General features: G+C 55.4%; 1 protein-coding gene across 1 annotated transcript in view; it reads right to left on the reverse strand.

Moving 5' to 3' along the window:
* FGD3 (FYVE, RhoGEF and PH domain containing 3) overlaps nt 1-16,153 on the reverse strand; it is a 45,833-nt gene extending 29,680 nt beyond the window's left edge. Inside the window, 5 exon segments of the mRNA XM_079789631.1 lie at nt 11,215-11,231; nt 11,234-11,363; nt 11,366-11,437; nt 11,439-11,669; nt 16,038-16,153. Of these exon segments, the coding sequence (XP_079645757.1) occupies nt 11,215-11,231; nt 11,234-11,363; nt 11,366-11,437; nt 11,439-11,627 (408 nt within the window). The 5' untranslated portion in view covers nt 11,628-11,669; nt 16,038-16,153.
* Nucleotides 16,154-23,966: the final 7,813 nt, after the last annotated feature.

Consider the following 23,966-nt stretch of genomic DNA (forward strand, 5'->3'; position numbering starts at 1 on the left):
CAATTGATGCAGAAAAAGCATTTGACAAAATCCAACACCCTTTTTTGATAAAAACTCTCAGCAAGGTGGGAATAAAAGGATCATACCTCAACATAATAAAAGCTATATATGATAAACCCACAGCCAACATCATACGCAATGGGAAAAAGCTAAAACCATTTGCCCTAAGAACAGGAACAAGACAGGGATGCCCACTCTGACCACTCCTGTTCCACATAGTACTGGAAGTATTAGCCATTGCAATTAGACAAGAAGAAGAAATAAAAGGAATCCAAATTGGAAAAGAACAAGTAAAGCTGTCCTTATTTGCAGACGACATGATGCTGTACATAAAAAACCCGAAAGACTCCATCAAGAAACTACTGGACTTAATAAATGAATTCGGCAGTGTAGCAGGATACAAAATTAATGCCAGGAAATCTATGGCATTTCTATACACCAATAGTGAACTTACAGAAAGAGAGACTAAAAAAGCAATCCCATTTACCATCGCACCAAAAAAATTAAGATACCTAGGAATAAACTTAACTAAGGAGGTAAAAGACCTATACGCACAAAACTACAGGACACTGAAAAAAGCAATAGAAGACGATATAAACAGATGGAAGAACATACCATGTTCATGGGTTGGTAGAATCAACATCATCAAAATGTCCATACTACCCAAAGCAATCTATAGATTCAATGCACTCCCCATTAAAATACCAATGGCGGAGAAGCCAAGATGGCGGCGGAGGTGAACGGCTGATCTGCTGCCTCGCATGGCAGTTTTGGAAAAACAACTAAAAGATGGACTGGTGAGCGCGGCGACTCCTGCTCGCGTCTCCCCAGACCGGGCGGCGGCTCCTCTCAGCCAGCACCGCAGCCGGGGCCATGAGCTCGTGGGCGCCGCGGCAGCTGCTGTGGCGGCGGCCGCGGACTCGGCGCAGCGGCTCTCGGTGAAGGAAGAGACCATCTTTCTGCGAGACGGGCCCACCCGCGTCACCGACCTGGCCCAGCTCCCCACTGAGATCCTCGGGGCCCCGGAGACCGCCAACACCGACTTAGAGGATTCTTAAGACTTCCTGTCTTACACTCAAGTCCTCTATCCTTTTTGAGAGAGGAGAACTAAGAAGGCAGCGAAGTCAAACAAAGGAACTTCGCGCACAGCAATTTCAAAGTTAAACAAAGGAACTTCGCCGCGCACAGAGCGTCTGCCACCCAGAACCACAGGAGAGCTGGCTGAATGGTGGATTTACAGCTAAGAGAGAAGAGGAAAGAGCGAACTCTGGAGAAGCTGAGGTGCGGAGGCGCGTGGGTCGGGGGAAGGGACTTGTGGCTTTTGTTCCAACCCTAGGGGAGATTAGCTCCCCAGACGCCTGCGGGAAGAGGCTGGACTCTCGGCCTTCCTGTCGGAGAGTGGGAGTGACTTCCTTGTGGAGGTGCGCCCAGCAATCAGTGTTTGCTGCGCTGGAGTGCGGAATGAGGGGGCTTGGAAACGTGGAAAACAGAAAAAGCAGACTTGCAGCCAGTGCGGTTCGCCTCGCCATGGCCTGGTGGCGCCCTGAGGCCCCACCCCGCCCTGAGACCCGCCCCGCCCTGGGACCCGCCCCGCTCGTTTTGCAGGTCCGCCCCGCACGTCTTGCAGGCACACCTGGGCTCCAAGCAACGGCTTTTGCATGTGGGTGGCCTGCCCTATGGCAGCTTGACCAGATAAACTGCGGTTCTAGTCGGACTGCTCTAGGGACGCTCAGACAGGAGGAGGAAACTGCAGTTTTTGCCGTAAGTCCTGCTGAGTGGTCTCAGGTAGTAGCTGACCTACACACCATTGGAGACCCAGAAACGAGGGCATCTAGTGGTCGGTGTGAGATGACACCAGATTTCAACCACTCGCATAAAGGACACATTCCAGAGGCAGAATCAATGAGCGCCAAAGCCTTGCTGCACCAAGACCCGGCCCATAAATCTGTCTCCTACACAGCAACTCTTCCTTTATAGACACAGAGGATCTGCACGGCCAATTGGCCTGGAGGACAATTCCTCCCAGCGACACCAACAACAATCAAGACTTAACTATACAAAGGAAGACCAAGATGGAGGCATAGGGCGGAAGCCTGATTGCTGCCTACCACAACAATTTTGAGTCTACGACGGGAGAGCGGAGCAGACACCATCCAGAACCACCGGAGGGCTGACTGAGCAGACGCTCTACAACTAGAATAAAAGAGAGGGGTACTCGGGATGATGCTGATGCCGGCGACCCAAAGATCACACTTTAAGAACTACGGCTCAGACGACACAGTGGCGGCCTGGAACGTGCTCGGCGCAGTTCCCCCGGCGGTCTCCGGCTGAGGGGAAGGCCCCACTCGCTGCCGAGCACGGACAGACGAGCCCCTGGGAGTCATGGGGTGGGAGACTCCGCGCTTGCTGACCTCCGAGTCCTTCAAGAATCTCAACGCCCCGGAAGCGGCCAGGTGCGCACGCTCGGTGACTGGCCACTGCTGCAGACCCAAGGGCCGACGCAGCCACCCCGGACCAGCCCGCTGCCGCGCACCGGGCACACCGGAGCTTCGCTGAGCCCGCCGCCCAACGAGTTCTGCGGCGGCTGCCCTGGAGCTCTGAGAAAATGGCCGAAGGAATTACTGAGATGGAATTGACCAACAGGAAATGGGATCAAGAAGACGAAACCCCGCTGGGTCCCGGATCCGGGTGAAGCTGCGCGCCCTGGGTCCGGGTGAGGCTGGGAACTGGGTCAGGGTGAGTCTGGGTCCCGGGTCCGGGCGAGGCCGTGGACCCCTGGATCCGGGTGAGCCTGGCCCCGGGTCCGGGCGAGGCCGCGGGCCCCTGGATCCGGGTGAGCCTGGGCCCCGGGTCCGGGCGAGGCCGCGGGCCCCTGGATCCGGGTGAGCCTGGGCCCCGGGTCCGGGCGAGGCCGCGGGCCCCTGGATCCGGGTGAGCCTGGCCCCGGGTCCGGGCGAGGCCGCGGGCCCCTGGATCCGGGTGAGCCTGGGCCCCGGGTCCGGGCGAGGCCGCGGGCCCCTGGATCCGGGTGAGCCTGGGCCCCGGGTCCGGGCGAGGCCGCGGGCCCCTGGATCCGGGTGAGCCTGGGCCCCGGGTCCGGGCGAGGCCGCGGGCCCCTGGATCCGGGTGAGCCTGGGCCCCGGGTCCGGGCGAGGCCGCGGGCCCCTGGATCCGGGTGAGCCTGGGCCCCGGGTCCGGGCGAGGCCGCGGGCCCCTGGATCCGGGTGAGCCTGGGCCCCGGGTCTGGGCGAGGCCGCGGGCCCCGGGTCCGGGTGAGGCCGCGGGCCCCTGGATCCGGGTGAGCCTGGCCCCGGGTCCGGGTGAGGCCGCGGGCCCCTGGATCCGGGTGAGCCTGGCCCCGGGTCCGGGTGAGGCCGCGGGCCCCTGGATCCGGGTGAGCCTGGGTCCCGGGTCCGGGTGAGGCCGCGGGCCCCTGGATCCGGGTGAGCCTGGGTCCCGGGTCCGGGTGAGGCCGCGGGCCCCTGGATCCGGGTGAGCCTGGGTCCCGGGTCCGGGTGAGGCCGCGGGCCCCTGGATCCGGGTGAGCCTGGGTCCCGGGTCCGGGTGAGGCCGCGGGCCCCTGGATCCGGGTGAGCCTGGGTCCCGGGTCCGGGTGAGGCCGCGGGCCCCTGGATCCGGGTGAGCCTGGGTCCCGGGTCCGGGTGAGGCCGCGGGCCCCTGGATCCGGGTGAGCCTGGGTCCCGGGTCCGGGTGAGGCCGCGGGCCCCTGGATCCGGGTGAGCCTGGGTCCCGGGTCCGGGTGAGGCCGCGGGCCCCTGGATCCGGGTGAGCCTGGGTCCCGGGTCCGGGTGAGCCTGGGTCCCGGGTCCGGGTGAGGCCGCGGGCCCCTGGATCCGGGTGAGCCTGGGTCCCGGGTCCGGGTGAGACCGCGGGCCCCTGGATCCGGGTGAGCCTGGGTCCCGGGTCCGGGTGAGCCTGGGTCCCGGGTCCGGGTGAGGCCGCGGGCCCCTGGATCCGGGTGAGCCTGGGTCCCGGGTCCGGGTGAGACCGCGGGCCCCTGGATCCGGGTGAGCCTGGGTCCCGGGTCCGGGTGAGGCTGCGGGCCCCTGGATCCGGGTGAGCCTGGGTCCCGGGTCCGGGTGAAGCCGTGCCCCCCCTGGGTCCGGCCGAGACCAAACCAGAGGGAGTCGGACCTGCATTATCACCATTTGTCCACCATCCAGAGCTGAGGGGTCAGTGCCGACATGTACTCATGGGGAACTGGTGGACATTGATGTTGGGTCTCAGGAGAACTGTTGGTCCAGAAAGAGGCTCACTACAGACTGATTTTTTGCCTGTCAGCATAACTATTGTTGCCCGTCGCACATTCAATTCTTATAAGTACATCTCTAGTGACACATGATTTTGCTCATCTAGGGGAAATGATGAACAACATGGACTGATGAACAAGAACAGAACCAGAAACAAGGAGGCACCGATCGGACTATCGGGCCTCAGAGGGAGGATAGGGGAGGGTGGGGGGAGAAGGGAGAGATCAACCAAAGGTCTTGTGTGCATGCATAAGAGCCTAACCAATGGTTAAGTTCAACAGGGGTTTGGGGCATCCATGGGGAGGGGTGTGGGATGGGAATGGGGGGATGAGGACAAATATGTGACACCTTAATCAATAAATTAAAAATAATAATAAATAAATAAAAAATAAAAAGGAAAAAATAAAATAAAATAAAATACCAATGGCATATTTCACAGACCTAGAAAGAACTCTCCAAAAATTCATGTGGAATAAAAAAAGACCCCGAATAGCCACAGCAATCGTGAGAAAGAAGAACCAAGTAGGTGGGATCACAATACCAGATATCAAGCTATATTATAAGCCACTGTTCTCAAAACAGCCTGGTACTGGCACAAGAACAGACATATAGACCAATGGAATAGAATAGAGAACCCAGAAATCGACCCAAACCACTATGCTCTATTTTTTTAAAAATATATTTTATTGATTTTTACAGGGAGGAAGGGAGAGGGATAGAGAGCTAGAAGCGTCGATGAGAGAGAAACATCAACCAGCTGCCTCCTGCACACCCCACAGTGGGAATGTGCTCGCAACCAAGGTATATGCCCTTGACCAGAATCGAACCCGGGACCTTCCAGTCCGCAGGCCGACGCTCTATCCACTGAGCCAAACCGGTTTCGGCAACTATGCTCTATTAATATTTGACAAAGGAGGCATGAACATACAATGGAGTCAAGACAGTCTCTTCAATAAATGGTGTTGGGAAAATTGGACAGATACATGCAAAAAAATGAAACTAGACCACCAACTTACACCATACACAAAAATAAACTCAAAATGGATACAGGACTTAAACATAAGATGGGAAACCATAAAAATACTAGAGGAATCCACAGGCAGAGAAATCTCAGACATATGCCGAAGCAATTTCTTCACCGATACCACCCCTAGGGCAATGGAAACTAAAGAGAAAATAAACAAATGGGACTACATCAAAATAAAAAGCTTTTTTACAGCAAAAGACATCATCAACAAAACAACAAGAAAGCCCACTGTATGGGAGAACATATTTGCAAATGTTATCACTGATAAAGGTTTAATCTCCAACATTTACAGGGAACTCATACAACTTAATAAAAAGAAGATAAATGATCCAATTAAAAAAATGGGCAATGGACCTAAATAGAAACTTTTCAAAAGAAGACAGAAGGAAGGCCAAGAGACATATGAAAACATGCTCAAAGTCACTAATTATCCGAGAGATTCAAATCAAAACAACAATGTGGTACCATCTCACACCTGTCAGAATGGCTATCATCAACAAAGGACAAGTGTTGGTGAGGATGCAGAGAAAAAGGAACCCTCGTTCACTGCTGGTGGGAATGCAGACTGGTGCAGCCACTGTGGAGAACAGTATGGAGTTTCCTCAAAAAACTGAAAATGGAACTCCCATTTGACCCAATAATCCCACTCCTAGGAATATATCCTGAGAAAACAGAAACACCAATCAGAAAGAACAAAATAAACTGATGAACCAAATAGATCCAGAGACATGGAAGCAGGGAACAGACTGAGGAATCTGTTCGATGGAAAGGCAGGGCAGGGTGGGTGTGTGGGAAGTGATCAACCAAACAACTTGTATACATATCTGCATATGCCATGGACACAGACAGAATAGGGTGGTGAGGCCTGGGGTGGGGTGGGGCGGGCTAGAAGGGTAAAAGATCCTTCTTTTTACTGCTGCACAGTATTCCATGGTGTAAATGCACCACAGCTTTTTATCCACTCGTCTACTGATGGGCACTTGGGCTGTTTCCAGATCTTAGCTATTGTAAACTGTGCTGCTATGAACATAGGGGTGCATACATCCTTTCTGATTGGTGTTTTAGGTTTCTTAGGATATATTCCTAGAATTGGGGCCACTGGGTCAAATGGCAGTTCCATATTTAAGTTTTTGTTGAAACTTCATACTGTTCTCCACAGTGGCTGCACCAGTCTGCATTCCCACCAGCAGTGCACGAGGGTTCCTTTTTCTCCGCATCCTCGTCAGCACTTGTCATTTGTTGATTTGTTGATGGTAGCCATTCTGACATGTGTGAGGTGATACCTCATTATCATTTTAATTTGCATCTCTCTGATGATCAGTGACTTTGAGCATATTTTCATCTGTCTCTTGGCTGTTTGTATGTCCGCTTTGGAGAAGTGTCTATTTAGGTTCTTTGCCCATTTATTTTTATTTTTTTATTGTTTAAAGTATTACAAGTAGTAGTACATATATCTCCTTTTTTCCCCCATTGACCTCCCCCCAGCCTCCTCTACCCCCTGCCGCATGCCCTCATCCCACCCCCACAGTGTCTGTGTCCATTGCTGTGCTTATCTGCATGCATACAAGTCCTTTGGTCGATCTCTTTCCCCCGCTCCCCAGCCTTCCCGCTGTAATTTGACAGTCTGTTCGGTGCTTTACTGCCTCTGTATTTTTTTGTTCATCAGGTTATAATGTTCTTTATTTTCCATGAATGAGTGAGATCATGTGGTATTTTTCTTTCATTGCCTGGCTTATTTCACTTAGCATAATGCTCTCCAGGTCCATCCATGCTGCTGCAAATGGTAAGAATTCCTTCTTTTTTATGGCAGCATAGTATTCCATTGGGTAGATGTACCAGAGTTTTCTGATCCACTCATCTGCTGATGGGCATTTAGGCTGTTTCCAAATCCTAGCTATGGTGAATTGTGCTGCTATGAACATAGGGGTGCATATATCCTCATATGTGGAATCTAATGAACAAAATAAAGTGAACAGAGTGGATCCAAAGACATGGAAGCAGGGAACAGAGTGCAGAATCTCGGAGGGGGAGGTGGCTGGGTGGGAGATAATCAACCAAAGAGCTTTGTGCATCTATGCATGGCCCATGGACAGACAGTGGGGTGCTGTAGGTCTGGGACGGGTTGGGAGTGGCTGGAGTGGGTCAATGGGGGGAAAAGGGAGACATATGTAATACTTTCAACAATAAAGATTTAAATATATGTATGTATATATAAACAATAAAATGGCAATCCTAAATAATAAAAGGCTAATATGCAAATGGTCCCCTCGACCGGCTTGCCAACCACCCGTGGCCCCTCCCCTCAGCCTGCCCAGCCTGATTGGCCCCAAGGCAGGCCAGCTGGACCCCACCTGTGCATGAATTCGTGTACCGGGCCTCTAGTTCCAAATCACTGTGGATGGTGTTAGAAGGGTATGATATTTATAGGAATGATCATTTAATAAATTTTATTTCTAGCCCTAGCTGGTTTGGCTCAATGGATAGAGCATCAGCCTGGGGACTGAAAGGTCCCAGGTTCGATTCTGGCCAAGGGCACATGCCTGGGTTGTGGGCTCGATCCCCAATAGGAGGTGTGCAAGAGGCAGCCAATCAATGATTCTCTCACATCATTGATGTTTCTATCTCTCTCTCCCTCTCCCTTCCTCTCTGAAATCAATAAAATATATATATATTTTTAAAAATTTATGTCTAATCAGGGGGGGATAAACATGAAACTAATATAATATTGTCTGTCAACTATAATTGAAAAAATATAAAAATAATGAATTTAAAAAATAAAATATCTTTGTTAATCATCCTACCTAATAATAGACAAATATGCAAATTGACCGCACCTTCGCTACGCCCAAGCCACACCCACCAGCCACGCCACGCCCACCAGCCAATCAGGACAAGTATGCAAATTACCCAACCAAGATGGCGGCTAATTTGCATATCAAGACAGCGTAGAAAGAAGCCAAGAGCAGCAGAAGGGAGCAAAGCTGCGGAGAAGCAAGCAAGCCGGGGGGGGGGGAGGAGAAGGGAGGAGCGGAGGCGGGGCCGGGGGAGAAGGAAGGAGAGCAGGTGGCTGGCCAAGAAGGCGGGGCGGGGGAGAAGGGAAAAGCAGGCGGGCTGGTGGAGAAGGCGGGGCAGGGTAGAGTGCAGCAGGAAACCCTATTGCAGGATTTTTCGTGCAACGGGAACGCTAGTAATAGAATAAAATGAAATCAATAGCCCTGGCTGGTGTGGATCAGTGGTTAGAGTGTTGGCCCATCACAGGGTCACAGGTTCGGGTCCCAGTCAAGGGCACATTCCTGGGTTGTAGTTTGATCCCCAGTCCCAGTCGGGGCACATTTGGGAGGCAACCAATCGATGTGTCTCTCTCACATCAATCTCTCTCTCTCTCTCTCTCTCTCTCTCTCTCTCTTTCTGCCTCTCTTGCTCTCTTCCTTCTTTCCACTCTCTCTAAAAAGTCAATGGAAAAAATATCCTCAGGTGAGGATTAACAAACAAACAAACAAAAAGTCACAAAAGAAACTAGAAAATACCTGAGGAAAGTGAGAGTAAGAGCACAGCATCCCACCTGTGTGGACGGCCGCTGAGCAGCGCCCAGAGGACCATGTAGAGCTGCAAGTGCACATGTGCAGAAGGAGAGAGATCTCAGCCAACAGCCCATCCAACACCTCAAGAAGCTGGAAGAACAAGAACTAAACCCAAAGCAGTCCAAAGAAGAAAACAGTAGAGATTAGAATATAAGGGAAACAGAATAGAAAAACTATGAAACAAACCAACAAAATTAAGAGTTTTTTTTTAAAGAATCAATTAAATTGACAACCCCTTAGTTAAATTAATTAAGAAGAAAAGAGAAGACTCAAATAACTAATATCAGAAACTGAATGAGAAAACATGACTATTGATGCCACCAAAATAAAAAGGACTATAAGAGACTACTATGAATAATTGGATACCATAGAAGAAATGGAAAAATTCTTTGAAACACAAAACCTACCAAGACTGAAACCTACAAAGAAACTGAAAATCTGAACAGACCAGTAATGAAAAAAGAGATTGACTAAGCAATTAAAGACTTTCCAATAGAAAAAAACCAAGTGGCTTCACTAGAGAATTAATAACACTGGAGAATCATCTGTCTCAGATACTTCCAAAGAGTTGAAGAGACACTTCCAAGTTTATTCTGTGAGACAAGCACTACCCTTATACCAAAGCCAGACACAGATGTTACAAGAAAAGAAAACTATCCGTCAATATCCCTGATGAATATTGATGCAAAAATCCTCAACAAAATATTAGCAAATTGAACTCAGTATCATATTAAAAGGATCAGTCTGGCCAGTGTGGCTCAATGGTTGACCGTCAACCCATGAACCAGGAGGTCATGGTTCGATTCCCAGTCAGGGCACATGCCCAGGTTGTGGGCTCGATCACCAGTGTGGGGCCTGCAGGAGGCAGCCGATTGATGATTCTCTCATTGTTGATGTTTCTACCCCTCTTTTTCTCTCCCTTCCTCTCTGAAATCAGTAAAAACATGTTTTAAAAAAAAAAAATGAAAGGATCATATACCATGAGCAAGTGGAATTTATTTCTGGAATACAAGAATGATTCACTAGATGAAAGTCAGTCAGTGTAATACAGAAGGAAGGGAAATTGACATAGAAAAACCATTTGACAAGATGCAACATCCTTTTGTGACAAGAACAATCAACAAATTAGGACTAGAAGAAGGAACCTAATTCCACACAACACAGGCCAATTTGACATGTATGCACACCTGGGCGGCCTCCCCAGGCCAGCACCCCTTCGTCCCCCGGATGGGAACTCGGGGCACAGGGTCCCGGCCCCTGGTCCAGAGCCCTGGCCTGAGGGTTGGGCCCATGTGCAATAAATGGGCCACGAGCGACAAATCAGAATCCCGTGATGAAGAACAGAGACCCGTCCCCGCCATTTCCATGTCACAGACACAGAGCCCTGCCCTGGGAGCACCCGGAGCCGGGCGGGCAGAAGGGCCACCTGAGGCCTGCACTTGCCCAGGACCTGGGACAGGCCGGCAGCTTCCCTGGAGAGGCCAGGAGGTGGGCCATAGTAAACGGCATTTCTTTATCTTCATTTTTCGATGCTTTGGCATTTGGGGGCCTTGCTCACCCTGTTTGCTGCCCCCCCCCCCCCCCATCACCCAGGGCCGTCCCAGACATCCAGGGACAGCTGGCCCTCAGCCGCTGGGGTCACTCACACTGGCCAGTCCTCAATGTCGCCTCCCTGTTCCTTCCTCAGAAACTACCGGAGAGCCTCTGGCCCTCGCCCCTCCCCCGCCTCCTCCAGCGGCCCTGCAGCTCCCCTGGGGCCTCTGGGTGGCGCTGTCCTGGGACCTGGGAGTCACACTTTCTCAGCGGCTGTCAGCTCCTGACCGGGGCCTCATCCCGCTCAAAGGGCACTGAGACTGGGTTACAGCCCGGCCAGCAGCCCCGAGGCCGGCTCTGGGCGGCCAGGCTGGCAGCCGCCCTTGGCCCCAGGCCGTCTCCTGGCGCTGCCACAGCAGCCAGCACACGGCCAGGGCCCGCCCTGCCGGCAGACGCCCGCTCCTCGCAGGGTGTCTGCCTGTTCCTGTCCTCAGGGGCCCACACGGTGCAGAGCCCGGGATCCTCTCTGTGGGGCAGCCGGCTCCCTGCCGGGGACACGGGCTCCCCGGGCGCTGCTCGGCGCCCCGCCCGCCCCGCTCCCTCCCCGCCCGCCCCGTGCGCCTTCCTCGGGCTCTGCAGGGCGGGCAGCGAGCCCTGCCTCCCACCCCCACGGAGGCAGGCAGCCAGGCTGCAGGGCAGGGCCGTCCGGGGGCCTCTGCGAAGGGGGTGTCTGAGCAGCCCCCCAACTACTGGCACCTCAGACCCGGGAGGAACCCCCGTCCTGGGCAGGAGGGCGACCCACCTTGGCCTGGTCCGCACCGCGCCCCCGGGGGGGCTGTCCGGCGCCGGCTCCTCGCCGCTGCCTGGGCCCACGTCGCTGTCGGCCTCCGTCCGGGTGGTCCGGCTGCCTGGGGCCGCCGCCGGCTGCGGTGCCGGGAGCGGGGGGCCCCCCCGCCCCGCTGCCCCCCCCGGCAGGAGAGGGGCCCGCTGGGCGCGCTGCAGGTTGGGCTGTCGATCCCGCTGTCCCCGGTTGGGGATCTTGGCGGCGCAGCTCTGCTCCCCGGAGGGGCTCCTCGGGGCAGGGGCTCCGGGCCCCACGGGCAGCGCCGGCAGCTTCCCTGGACCCGTGCTGGGCGGCCCCGGGGAGGCGCCAGGCCCGGCTCCCGGCCCCTCGGGGCGGGCTGGGGCGGTGGGGACGCCTCCTCCTGACTCCATGCTCCGGCCGAGCTCTGGGTGACGGCGGGGCTGCGGGGCCTCCTGTCCGAGAAACGAGCGTGGTCAGTGCCGGCGGGGCCGGGCCAGCCCCGTGGCCCAAATGCAGCACCAGCGGGCCTGGCCCGGCCCCGTGGGCCCAAATGCAGCACCAGCGGGCCCGGCCCGGCCCCGTGGGCCCAAATGCAGCACCAGCGGGCCCGGCCCGGCCCCGTGGGCCCAAATGCAGCACCAGCGGGCCCGGCCCGGCCCCGTGGGCCCAAATGCAGCACCAGCGGGCCCGGCCCGGCCCCGTGGGCCCAAATGCAGCACCAGCGGGCCCGGCCCGGCCCCGTGGGCCCAAATGCAGCACCAGCGGGCCCGGACCGCCCCGTGGGGCCAAATGCAGCACCAGCGGGCCCGGACCGGCCCCGTGGGCCCAAATGCAGCACCAGCGGGCCCGGACCGGCCCCGTGGGGCCAAATGCAGCACCAGCGGGCCCGGACCGGCCCCGTGGGCCCAAATGCAGCACCAGCGGGCCCGGACCGGCCCCGTGGGCCCAAATGCAGCACCAGCGGGCCCGGACCGGCCCCGTGGGCCCAAATGCAGCACCAGCGGGCCCGGACCGGCCCCGTGGGCCCAAATGCAGCACCAGCGGGCCCGGACCAGCCCCGTGGGGCCCAAATGCAGCACCAGCGGGCCCGGACCAGCCCCGTGGGCCCAAATGCAGCACCAGCGGGCCCGGACCGTGGGCCCAAATGCAGCACCAGCGGGCCCGGACCGGCCCCGTGGGCCCAAATGCAGCACCAGCGGGCCCGGACCGGCCCCGTGGGCCCAAATGCAGCACCAGCGGGCCCGGACCAGCCCCGTGGGCCCAAATGCAGCACCAGCGGGCCCGGACCAGCCCCGTGGGCCCAAATGCAGCACCAGCGGGCCTCCCGGGCCGGCCCCGTGGCCCAAATGCAGCACCAGCGGCTCCGCTCGCTGCCTAGGGCTTTGGGGCAACGGCGAATGGGAAATACATCTCCACAGCACGGGGAGAAAGGGGGAGAGGAGGGGGGGGGGGGAGAAATCCCACAGGGGAAGCGACCTGCTGCTCAATGAAGTCAGGACAGAGCGGTCAGCGGAGGGGCGGGCAGGCCCCAGAGGCCTGCAGGGAGGCCGGACCCTGGGGTGCAGAGCTCACCCAGGGTGCGGGCGCCGGCCGGCACCCCCGCGGCCGCACTGAGCACCGCACTGCCCCCTCGGACCGCCCCGCGCTCCCTGCGCCCACACTCCGCCCCTCGCAGTGGAGGGCGCCCACGGACGCAGGCCTCGCACCCGCAGCCGGGAGGGGGGCACGCACCCTCTGGGCAGAGCGCTCCGCCCGCCGCCGGCTCCGGAGTGGGCCTGTCTTCACCGCCCCGCCCCCCCTCGCCCTTCACCAGCTCCTTGGGGAAATGGCCGCTCTCTGAGCTGCAGATGCGCACCCGCTGCATTCTCCTCCTCCCTCAGGAGGCAGCTCGGGCCCAGGAATCAGACGGACGGACGCGGCCTCGCCCTCACCATAGCCCTTGGCCTGCGCCGCACCTGCAACCGGCATGGGAGCTGCCTGCCCACCAGCCTCTCTGCTTCCCACCCCCCAGCGTCCTGCCTCCCACCCACCCCCCCCAGCGTCCTCCCTCCCACCCCCCAGCGTCCTCCCTCCCACCCCCCAGCGTCCTGCCTCCCTCCCACCCCCCCAGCGTCCTCCCTCCCACCCCCCGCGTCTCTGCCTCCCTCCCACCCCCCAGCGTCCTGCCTCCCTCCCACCCCCCCAGCGTCCTCCCTCCCACCCCCCGCGTCTCTGCCTCCCTCCCACCCCCCGCGTCTCTGCCTCCCTCCCACCCCCCAGCGTCCTGCCTCCCACCCACCCCCCCAGCGTCCTCCCTCCCACCCCCCGCGTCTCTGCCTCCCTCCCACCCCCCAGCGTCCTGCCTCCCTCCCACCCCCCCAGCGTCCTCCCTCCCACCCCCCCAGCGTCCTGCCTCCCTCCCACCCCCCCAGCGTCCTCCCTCCCACCCCCCAGCGTCCTGCCTCCCTCCCACCCCCCCCAGCGTCCTGCCTCCCACCCCCCCCCAGCGTCTCTGCCTCCCTCCCACCCCCCCAGCGTCCTGCCTCCCACCCCCCCCAGCGTCTCTGCCTCCCTCCCACCCCCCCAGCGTCCTCCCTCCCACCCCCCCAGCGTCCTGCCTCCCTCCCACCCCCCCAGCGTCCTCCCTCCCACCCCCCCAGCGTCCTGCCTCCCTCCCACCCCCCCAGCGTCCTCCCTCCCACCCCCCCAGCGTCCTGCCTCCCTCCCACCCCCCCCAGCGTCTCTGCCTCCCTCCCACCCCCCCAGCGTCCTGCCTTCACACGGGGTTTTAGGAAAAGCCCGCTGAGTTGCGTGTCTGGGGGGGAGGGGGGGCTGCGGGGGCGGGCCCAGGTGGACGACTTCATGGCTACAAGTAGTCAAAACTCTGCAGTGTCCACTTCACCACGAATGAGTGTCGGCTGTAACTCAGAGCAGAGGCTGCCTCTGGGGGTGGGGGCCTGGCAAGCTGCCGGCACCTTTAGTGTCAGCGCCCACGTTACAGGGGCCGTCACGTCCAGAGCAGACGTGAGGCGTGCGGATGTCCCCGTCCCCAGGGCAGGCCTGCGCCCTTCCAGTGGAGCCTGGCGCCGCCATCACCTCGTCTTCCAGGACTTGAATGCAAGGGCAGCCACAATGCTGGGCCAGACGGGAGGGGGGGGCAGGTCCGGGCGGGGCGGGGCGGGGCAGGGCGAGGTCCCGGTGCGGAACAGGGAGACCTGCTGATCTGATCAGGAAGCTGAGGGGTGCAGCCATGGCCTCACTCAACTAAGGGCTGACTTCCCATGGCCTCCCCAGGTCAAAGGGCGCGCCAGGCAGGGCAGGCTGGCCCAGGCCCCACACACAGCTCCGGGGGCAGTGGGCTTTGGGAAGGGCACTCACATGTGGACGTGAGCTCCCACATACACACACCCGTCCACAGCACACGTGTGTGCACACATACACAGTGCCCAGGAGAGGGACCGGGTCCCAGGCAGACAGGGCGGGAGCTGAGGGACATTCCATCAGACGCAGAGGCAGGCCTGTCTCGCATCTGCCCGTGGTCAGGGCTGCCCCAAGCTCATCCTCCTCATGTCCGAGCCTCTGCTCTTCAGATGCCATGTGGTGGCCGCCAGAGCCCACGGGCCAGTGGAGGGAGAGGCTGCAACGAGGCGGCTGCACGTGGGGACGGGGCCTGGGCTCACAATGGGCGCAGGCAGCCAGGCCCGCCTGGCCCTGCGGACTCACGGAGCTCTGCCTCTCCGTCCTGACCTGGAAGGACCCCGCGACCCAGGCCCCCGGTGCGGGTGCGGGTGCGGGTGCGGGTGCGGCCTGGCAGCTTGAGGAGCCGCTGCGTAAGGAGGAGCAGGTTGTGGTCAGAGACGCATAAGCCCTGCCCCTTCCCCCCCCCGCCACCCCCCCAGGAGCGGAACCAGGGACTTGGGCCCCTGCAACTCCCCAGCTGGGGACAAACCACTTCCTCTGCGCCGCCCCACCCAACCGCCCAAGCTGTCAGGCTCCGGAGGTTTGGAGTGGGGGGTCAGGTGCAGGCAGCGGGGTGCTGTGTGTGCCCGTTCTCCCCTGCAAGGACCGCAGGGCTGGCGGGCCCTGGCGCTGCAGACACCGAGTCTGAGTGCTGGCCTGGCCCCGGCTCACAGCAGGGCTGGCCCCGCGGCCCCTCCCCGGAGCCAGCTGCTCGCCGGGCCTGCTGGCTGCTCGCCGGGCCTGCTGCCCGCTCCATGTCTCCGTGTCCACACGCCATGGGTCCCCCGAGGCCTGCGGGCTCACCCTCTTCCCAAGGCACCACCTAGACAAGGCCTGGCGGCCGGGCCAGAGCTGCAGGCTCCGGGCCAAGGATGTTGGAGGGACTGTGTCTGGGACCACCCGCCCTCCCGGCTCAGGCCTGGAAGAGTCCAGTAGCCCGGCTGGAGTGGGGTCCCCCTCCACCAGTCGGCTGCTGGGACCGGCCACTCCTGGGCTCAGGGTCATCTTTCCTGGAGACGGAGACACCCCGACGACCCAGCGCTGTCCCCGCTCTCGGCGTTCACCAGGGACCCGCACACGGGCCTCTGCACGGCGACCCGACTGTCAACAAGCACAGAGGCCCCGGGGAGACCACACAGCCAGACCCCGCGGTGCCTCCGGCGCCCAGTGCAGGTGGAGCTGGGAGCTTGGTCAGCGGCGGAGACGGACACTTCCCAGAGCGGCAGCGTGGCCAGGAGCAGGTCAGCCCCAGGCCTGGCCAGACAAAGCTTCCGCCGTGGACACAGCTCATCAGGGCCTCCCGCCTGAGGCGTGTCCTCCTCCTGCTCCCAGTGCTCCCGGACCCAGAAGCGCCCTCCAGGCCCCGGAGCCCCACCACTCACCTGCCCCGGCGGCTTCTCTGGCCTCGGGTGGGCGGAGCGCGCTTCCTCTGTGGTTCCGGTGCCGTCACCGGGACAGGGATGCGTTTCCGCACTGTCACACCCAGGCCGCCGCCGGCCCAGAGGCTCCAGGCCGGAGGCCCCACCGCCCCCTCGGAGGCATTTCCTAGCAAACCCGCGGGCTCTCGGCGCCGGGCCTCAGGGCCCTCTTGGGCAGGAACAGAGGAAAGGGCACAGAGGGGAGGGAAATGGAGAGGCCCCTGAAAATGGGTTATTTCCACGGCTGACGCCAGCCCTCCAGCCAGACTCCCCCGCCTGCCCCCACCGGGAGGGCGCCCCGACCTTCGGGAGAAAGTGAACAGGGGGTCCTGCGAGGCTCAGGTCACGAACTCCACTCCGACCAGTTTAAGTGTTGGTTTCTCATCCAACCTTACCAGCCTTTTACAACAGTCACTTCCTGGGCATCGGTTTCCTCACTCACACGGTCACGTGGCGGTCCCCCGGGGACAGCGCCGAACACAGGGAACTGAGTGACAGCTGAAGTCCACAAGGGCCTCCCCGGTTCCTTCACCGGCTGCCGGCTCCCTGGGGCCCCTGTCCCCCACACCCTGAGCGAGGCTCACAGCAGCTGGACGGACGGCTCCCCCCTCAGTTCCTCCCAATATGGACCCATGGTGTGCCGAGGCTGTGTGCTGGGGGATGCGGCCCACTCCCCTCCAGACAGGCTTCCCTCCAACCCAAGACTTGAAGGGTCCCGCAAACAGGTCACTGTGAGCGCACGCTGCCCTCCGTGCAGGTCAGTGAGAGCCCCGCCACCCACCCGGCCCAGGTCTCGGTGGGACTCCGCCCAGGAATCCACAGGACAGAGTGAGGACACGTCTGCCTGGCCCGCTGGCCGCCACCATCACTGGGGACTCAGACCCTCCCCCGGCGGCAGCAGAGGCGGGGCCGCGTCTCAGAGGCCCATGAGCCCACCTTCCAGAGCTTTCACCATGCACAGCTCTGAGCCGCTTGGCCGGTCAGTCTGTAAAACGGAGAGACGCGGGGGCCGGCCTGTGGGAAGCGCAGCACCGCGGCCATCCCCAGCAGGGTCCCCACACGGACATCGCTGAGTCGGGGACTGGCAGCGGACCTGCTGACCAGAACTGGCCTCAGAGGCTGGCCAGGCAGCACAGTTGGTTAGAGTGTCGTCCTGATAGGCCAAGGTTGCGGGTTCCATCCCTGGTCAGGACACATACTAGAATCAACCAATGAAGGCATAAGTAAGCGGAACAACAAATTGACGTTTCTCTCTCTCTCCCTCCCTCTCTCTTTAAAATCAGTAACAATTTTAAAAAGTAAAATACTTTAAAAAATGGCCTAAGAAGGCAGATGTGCAGCATGGAAGCAGGCCTGGTGCAATGACCTGAAAGGTGAGGGGTCTTGGCAGGTGACTACAGAAGGTGGAGTAAAGTGAGGGGTGTGGCTGGAAAGTAGAACTGGGCTCCAGAGTCCTCTCAGCCTGCGGGGTGTCTTCACCAGAGAGGCAACGCTTTCCAAGAAGAGCGTGCTTATGGCAGGTACTTCCTGGTGAGCCGAACCTGTGAAGCCATGCCCACCTCGAATAGCGCCGACCTGTGATGGAGCCAGTAGGACACTGCAGAAATGAGTGGTGACCTCTGAGACCAGGTCCTGCGCCACACTGCAGCTTCAACCTTTCTCTCCTGAGTCACTCGCTCTAGGGAGCCAGCTGCCTTGTTGTGAGGAGAGCCCTGTGTGGGGAGGAGGCCCCAGCCGGCACCCGCTGGCCACGAGGGAGTGAATCAGGTGGAAGTGGATTCCCGGCCTCAGTCAAACCTTCAGATGAGCTCTCAGCCCTGGCCAACATTGGACCCCAGCCTAAGGGAGACCTCAAGTTAGAGCCACTCTGCACCCAAATTCCTGACCTGCCCAAACTAACCGAGTTGGTAAGTGTTTACTAAATCTTGGGTAATTTGTTATGCAGTGGTAGGTGATATCACATGGTTATCAGAAAAAAGGAGCAAGGGGTGATCTAAGGATGGGGGCATCAGCCCAAGTGGAGAGTGTCCACAGGGAATTAATGGCACACGTTCCGATTTCTCTGTCCAATTACTTCACTACTGACTCACTGGTCCAGACGGTCCTCAACCCTGAAGGCTTTCCTGGTGACAGTGGTGACGGTCCATTGATGCTGTTCACTCTCGGTAAGGCCTCCCTCCTGTCCTGCCCCCGCCCGCTCAGCGTCAGGGGCTGCTTCCTCCTCCCAGCCAGCTGCACGGAGGCAGCTCTGCTAGAGAGGGGCCTCCACGGCAGCGGCCGGCCAGCCCCCTCCTGCAGGCTCCGGGGGCCTGTGTGGGGCCAGAGCTGGGAGAGCAGGTGCACAGAGGCCCTTCCGCCAGGGGTGCCCGTTGTTCCTTCCACTGAGCACTGACCCAAGGGGAGGCCCGGGCCAGGCAAGAAACCCTGGGAAGGAGAAGGTTGAGCCAGGGGGAGCCCACATCCCGAGGGGAGGCTCCTCCCCAGCTCAGCCTCACAGAGGAGGATGTGGGAGAGGGAGAGAGAGGGAAACACCAATGATAGAGAGAAATGTCTATTGGCTGCCTCCTGTACGTCCCTCCAGGGGACTGAGCCCAAAACCCAGGCATGTGCCCTGAGCGGGAATGAAATGTGATCTTTCCATGTATGGGATGATGCCCAACCACTGAGCGCCCTGGCCAGGGCAATATTTGGGGCATTCGTATGTTAACAAAATTATTCAGTGTTTATCTGATCTAACTGGGCACCCTGTATTGTACTGAGCAACCCTAATTTCACCCAGTGACCAGGATTAGCCAGCCCATCTGAGCCAAATAGCCAGCGTGTGGCAGCCACACCCAACCAGGTGCAGTGGTCACCCAGGTGCACCCCATTGTAGATGCCCGTCCCTTGGGCACCAGTGCCCTTCCAACCCCGGCCACTCTGTCAGCTTTGGGCTCCTCTCGAGGTAGACACTGTAATTTCACTGCACCATTGGCTAAAACCAGAGAAACAGACACAGGACACCTCAGCTGAACTCAGGTTCAAGTTCATGCAATGCTCTGACTGTGAGAAATGCTCGCCTGTCCGAATTCAAATAACGGACTCAGGGGCAGAAGTGTGGTGAGAACGAGACTTTTAATATGTTCTGGAGAGCAGGTGTTCATCTGCAGACGCCCGGCAGCGGGCACAGCCTACTTCCCCCTCTGGTAGGGTCGCCAAAGGAAGACCCGGCCAGCATGTCCTTCAGTAATTAATTGTATGATGAGGTTGAAAATGGGGACATAGCCTCCTAGAGGGGTTCCTGTGGAAGGGAAGTTTCCTAGTAGGAGGGGTCTTCCATACCTGAGTGCAAAGAGACTAAGAAAGGAGGGTGCACGGGGGTTGCCTTGATGCGCATAATGGCTAGCGGTAGGAGAGTAGTTTCAGGTCCTTTAGTTTTGTGCGTTAATTTAGTTAGGTGAGACTGAATTAAGGAACTTGCCTTTTCTACCTCGCCTGAAGATTGGGCCAGAAGGGGGATGTGAGTTCCACTGGATGCTCAGAGTGGAGGAGACCTGTTGAGTCATTTGAGATGTGAAAGCAGGTCCATTATCTGATTGCAGTGAGGTGGGGAGGCCGGATCTGGGGATGCTGTGCTGAATGGGAGCTGTGTGACCTCGGAGGACTTTCAGACGCAGTGGGGAATGCTTCTCTTAACCTGCGAGAAGGTGTCTGTGAGGGTTAAGAGATACTTGGTCCTTCTAATAGGGGACAAGTGAGTGAAGGCAATCTGCCAGTCTTGTCCAGGGACTTGGCCCCTTGCTGATGAGTGGGGAAAGAAGGAGGTCTACCTGTCCTTGGGGAGATACTGAGTACCAAGTGGAACAGGTGTGAACGAAAGAAGCCACCTGCTAACCTGACAAGCTCAGGGGAGGCCTGTGTGGCGGTCTTGAAAACTCAGAGACCTAGGATAACCACAAAAGATGGTCTGAAAATTAAATATTTAACTACAAACAGGTTATGGTGGGCAGTCATTCCTAGACTGCTATCTTCCCTGACAAAGATCAACTTGGATCTTCTTTCCTGAGCCCATTTGCCTTTTTGCCTCTAAGATAACATATCTGTGAAATGTCTGGGTAACTTGTAACTTCCTTCTTTTGCTGGAGCCCCTGGGGCACAACCAAATGTGGTGGGCGCCAGGACAGATGCCTCAAATTCCTTCATTATCATGTTAATTGTTCCTGTACCCACCTAAGTATGTGTCCATCATTTTACTTTTTGTCCAATCCCAGGGGTTTCCCACCATTTGACTTTATCCAATGAATTTCATGTAGCCCACCTATGTCCCTCCTTTGATGGCAATGTATAAATACAGATGTAACCCACCATTCTTCGGAGCATTATCTCAATTCATTGAGGTTCTGCTTCCCGGCATATGTCGACAGTTTGGCTCAAATAAACTCACTAAAATTCTTTACAGGTTTCAATGGTTTTTTTCGTTAACACAGGTTTGGGGATATCTTGCAGTAGGGGGGCTAGGCTAGGACATGCGATTCGAGGGTTTAGGAGTTGTAGAAGCGGTCTGTACCCTACCTGTAGGGAATTGTGAATAGCCCGAAGATATCGTGGGCCTGTCCCTGGGGAAGGATATACTTTCCCTGAAATTCTTTTTTTTAGTTTCTCTTTCTGTGAGTTCATTATTGGTGTATAAAAAAGCCATGGATTTCTGGGTGTTAATTTTGTATCCTGCTACATTGCCAAATTCATTGATCAAGTCTGTTAACGAAAAAAAAACATTGAAACCTGTAAAGAATTTTAGTGAGTTTATTTGAGCCAAACTGTCGACATATGCCGGGAAGCAGAACCTCAATGAGTTGAGATAATGCTCCAAAGAATGGCGGGTTACATCTGTATTTATACATTGTCATCAAAGGAGGGACATAGGTGGGCTACATGAAATTCATTGGTGACGGATTAAGGAGGTGGGATAAAGTCAAACTGTGGGAAACCCCTGGGATTGGATAAAAAGTAAAATGATGGACACATACTTGGGTGGGTACAGGAACAATTAACATGATAATGAAGGAATTTGAGGCATCTGTCCTGGCGCCCACCACATTTGGTTGTGCCCCAGGGGCTCCAGCGAAAGAGGAAGTTACAAGTTACCCAGACATCTCACAGATATGTTATCTTAGAGGCAAAAAGGCAAATGGGCTCAGGAAAGATCTAAGTTGATCTTTGTCAGGGAAAGTATCAGCTTAGGAATGACTGCCCACTATAACCTGTTTGTAGTTAAATATTTAATTTTCAGACCATCCTTTGTGGTTATTCCAGGTCTCTGAGTTTGCAAGACTGCCACACAGGCCTCCCCTGAGCTTGTCAGGTTAGCATGTGGCTCCTTTCGTCCACAAGTCTTGTAGTTTTTTTATAGAGTCTTTGGGGTTTTCTATGTACAATATCATGTCATCTGCAAATAAGGATAATTATATTTCTTCTTTTCCAATTTGGATGCCTTTTATTTCTTCTTCTTGGCTGATCACTATGGCTAGCACTTCCAGTACTATGTTGAATAGGAGCGGTGAGCGTGGGCATCCCTGTCTTGTTCCTGTTCTTAGAGGAAAAGTTTTTAGTTTTTGCCCATTGAGTATGCTGTGTGCTGTAGGTTTGTCATATATGGCCTTTATCATGTTGAGATATGATCCCTGTGTTCCCACTTTGCTGAGAGTTTTTATCAAAAATGGGTGTTGGATTTTGTTGAATGCTTTTTCTGTGTCTATTGATATGATCATATAATTTTTGTCTTTCAATTTGTTTATGTGATGTAGCATGTTTATTGATTTGTGAATATTGTACCAGCCTTGCATCCCTGGAATAAATCCCACTTGGTCATGGTGTATGATCTCTTTAATATATTGCTGGATGCGATTTGCTAATATTTTGTTGAGGATGTTCATCAGGGATATTGGCCTGTAATTCTCTTTGTTTGTAGTGTCTTTATCTGGTTTTGGAATTAGGATAATGCTGGCCGAATAAAACGAGTTTGAAAGTATTCCTTCCTCTTAAATTTTCTGAAATAGTTTGAAGAGGATAGGTGTTAGTTCTCTTTGAATGTTTGGAAAAACTCCCCTGTGAAGCCATCTAGGACTGGGCTTTTGTTTGGTGGGAGGTTTTATTTTTTATTATTACTTCTTCTATTTCATTGGTTGTTATTGACCTATTCAGGTTTTGTTATTCTTCCTGATTCGGTTTTAGGAGATTGTATTTTTCTAGGAATTTGTCCATTTCATCCACATTGTCCAGCTTGTTGGCATATGGGGACTTTTTTAAAACACCGTGGGACACGGGACAAATTGTTAAAAATCGGTTTTGTCCCGCCAAAAGCAGGACAATCTGGTCACCTTATCATAGTATTTTCTTACAATCCTTTGTATTTCTGTGGTGTCCGTGGTTACTTCTCCACTTTCATTTATGATTTTATTTATTTGGGTCTCTCTGTTTTTTGATGAGTCTGGCTAATGGTTTATTAATTTTGTTTATCCTTTCAAAGAACCAGCTCTTGGTTTCATTGATTTTGTTGTTGTTGTTGTTGTTTTTAGTCTCTATATTATTTATTTCTGCTCTAATCTTTATTATTTCCTTCCTTCTTGCTCTGGGCTTTTCTTGTTGTTCTCTTTCTAGTCTTTAAGTTGTAGGGTTAAATAGTTTATTGCTGATTGTTCTTGGTTTTTGAAGTATGCCTGTAGTGTTATGAATGTCCCTCTCAGGACTGCTTTTGCTGTGTCCCAGAGACTTTGGGTTGTTGTGTGTTCATTTTCATTTGTTTCCAGGAAGCTTTTGATTTCTTTCTTGATATCATTGGTAACCCATTCATTGCTTAATAACATGTTATTTAGCCTCCATGTATTTGAATGTTTTAGGGTGTTTTTACTGTAGTTGATTTCTAATTTCATTCCACTGTGATCTGAGAAGATGCTTGATATGATTTCAATCTTGTTGAAATTATAGAGACTTGTTTTGTGTCCTAACATATGGTCTATCTTTGTGAATGGTCCATGTGCACTTGAGAAGAATGTATATTCTGCTGCGTTAGGGTGAAATGTTCTATAAATGTCTATTAAACCCATCTGATCCAGTGTGTCCTATAGAGTCTCTGTTTCCTTATTAAGTTTTTGTCTGGAATATCTACCAGTGAAGTCAGAGGGATGGTAAAGTCCCCTACTATGACTGTATTGTTGTAAATCTCTCCATTAAAGTCCTCTAGAAGTTTTCATACACACGCACACACACACACACACACACACATATGTGTGTGTGTGTGTGTATTTGTCTATTTCATCCACATTGTCCAACTTGTTAGCATATAGTTGTTCATAGTATTTTCTTACAATCCTTTGTATTTCTGTGGTGTCTGTGGTTACTTCTCCACTTTCATTTCTGATTTTATTTATTTGGGTTTTATTTATTTATAGACAGCTCCTAAATTGGGTGCATAAATGTTTACCAGGGTTATAGCCTCTTGTTGGATCGATCCCTTTAGTATTATGTAGTGACCTTTGTTGTCTCTTGTGATGGCCTTCATTTTAAAGTCTATTTTGTTGGATATGAGTATGCTACTCCAGCTTTTTTTTTTCTTTTCATTTGCATGGAAAAATTTTTTCAACCCTTCACTTTCATCCTGTGTGTGTCTTTTGTTTTGAGGGTGGGTCTCTTGTAGACAGCATATAGTTGGGTCATAATTTTGCATCCATTCAGCTACCCTACACCTTTTGATTGGAGCATTTAACCCATTTACATTTATGGTTATTATTGAGAGGTACTTATTTATAGCCATTTTAATTCTGTATGTCTAGGTTTCTCTATCTGTTTCTTCTTCTCAGCAATCCCTTTAGCATTTCTTGTAATGCTGGCTTGGTAGTGATGAACTCCTTTAGCCTT

The sequence above is a fragment of the Cnephaeus nilssonii genome, assembly GCF_951640355.1.
Source record: "Cnephaeus nilssonii genome assembly, chromosome: 14".
In the NCBI taxonomy this organism is placed as follows: domain Eukaryota; kingdom Metazoa; phylum Chordata; class Mammalia; order Chiroptera; family Vespertilionidae; genus Cnephaeus; species Cnephaeus nilssonii.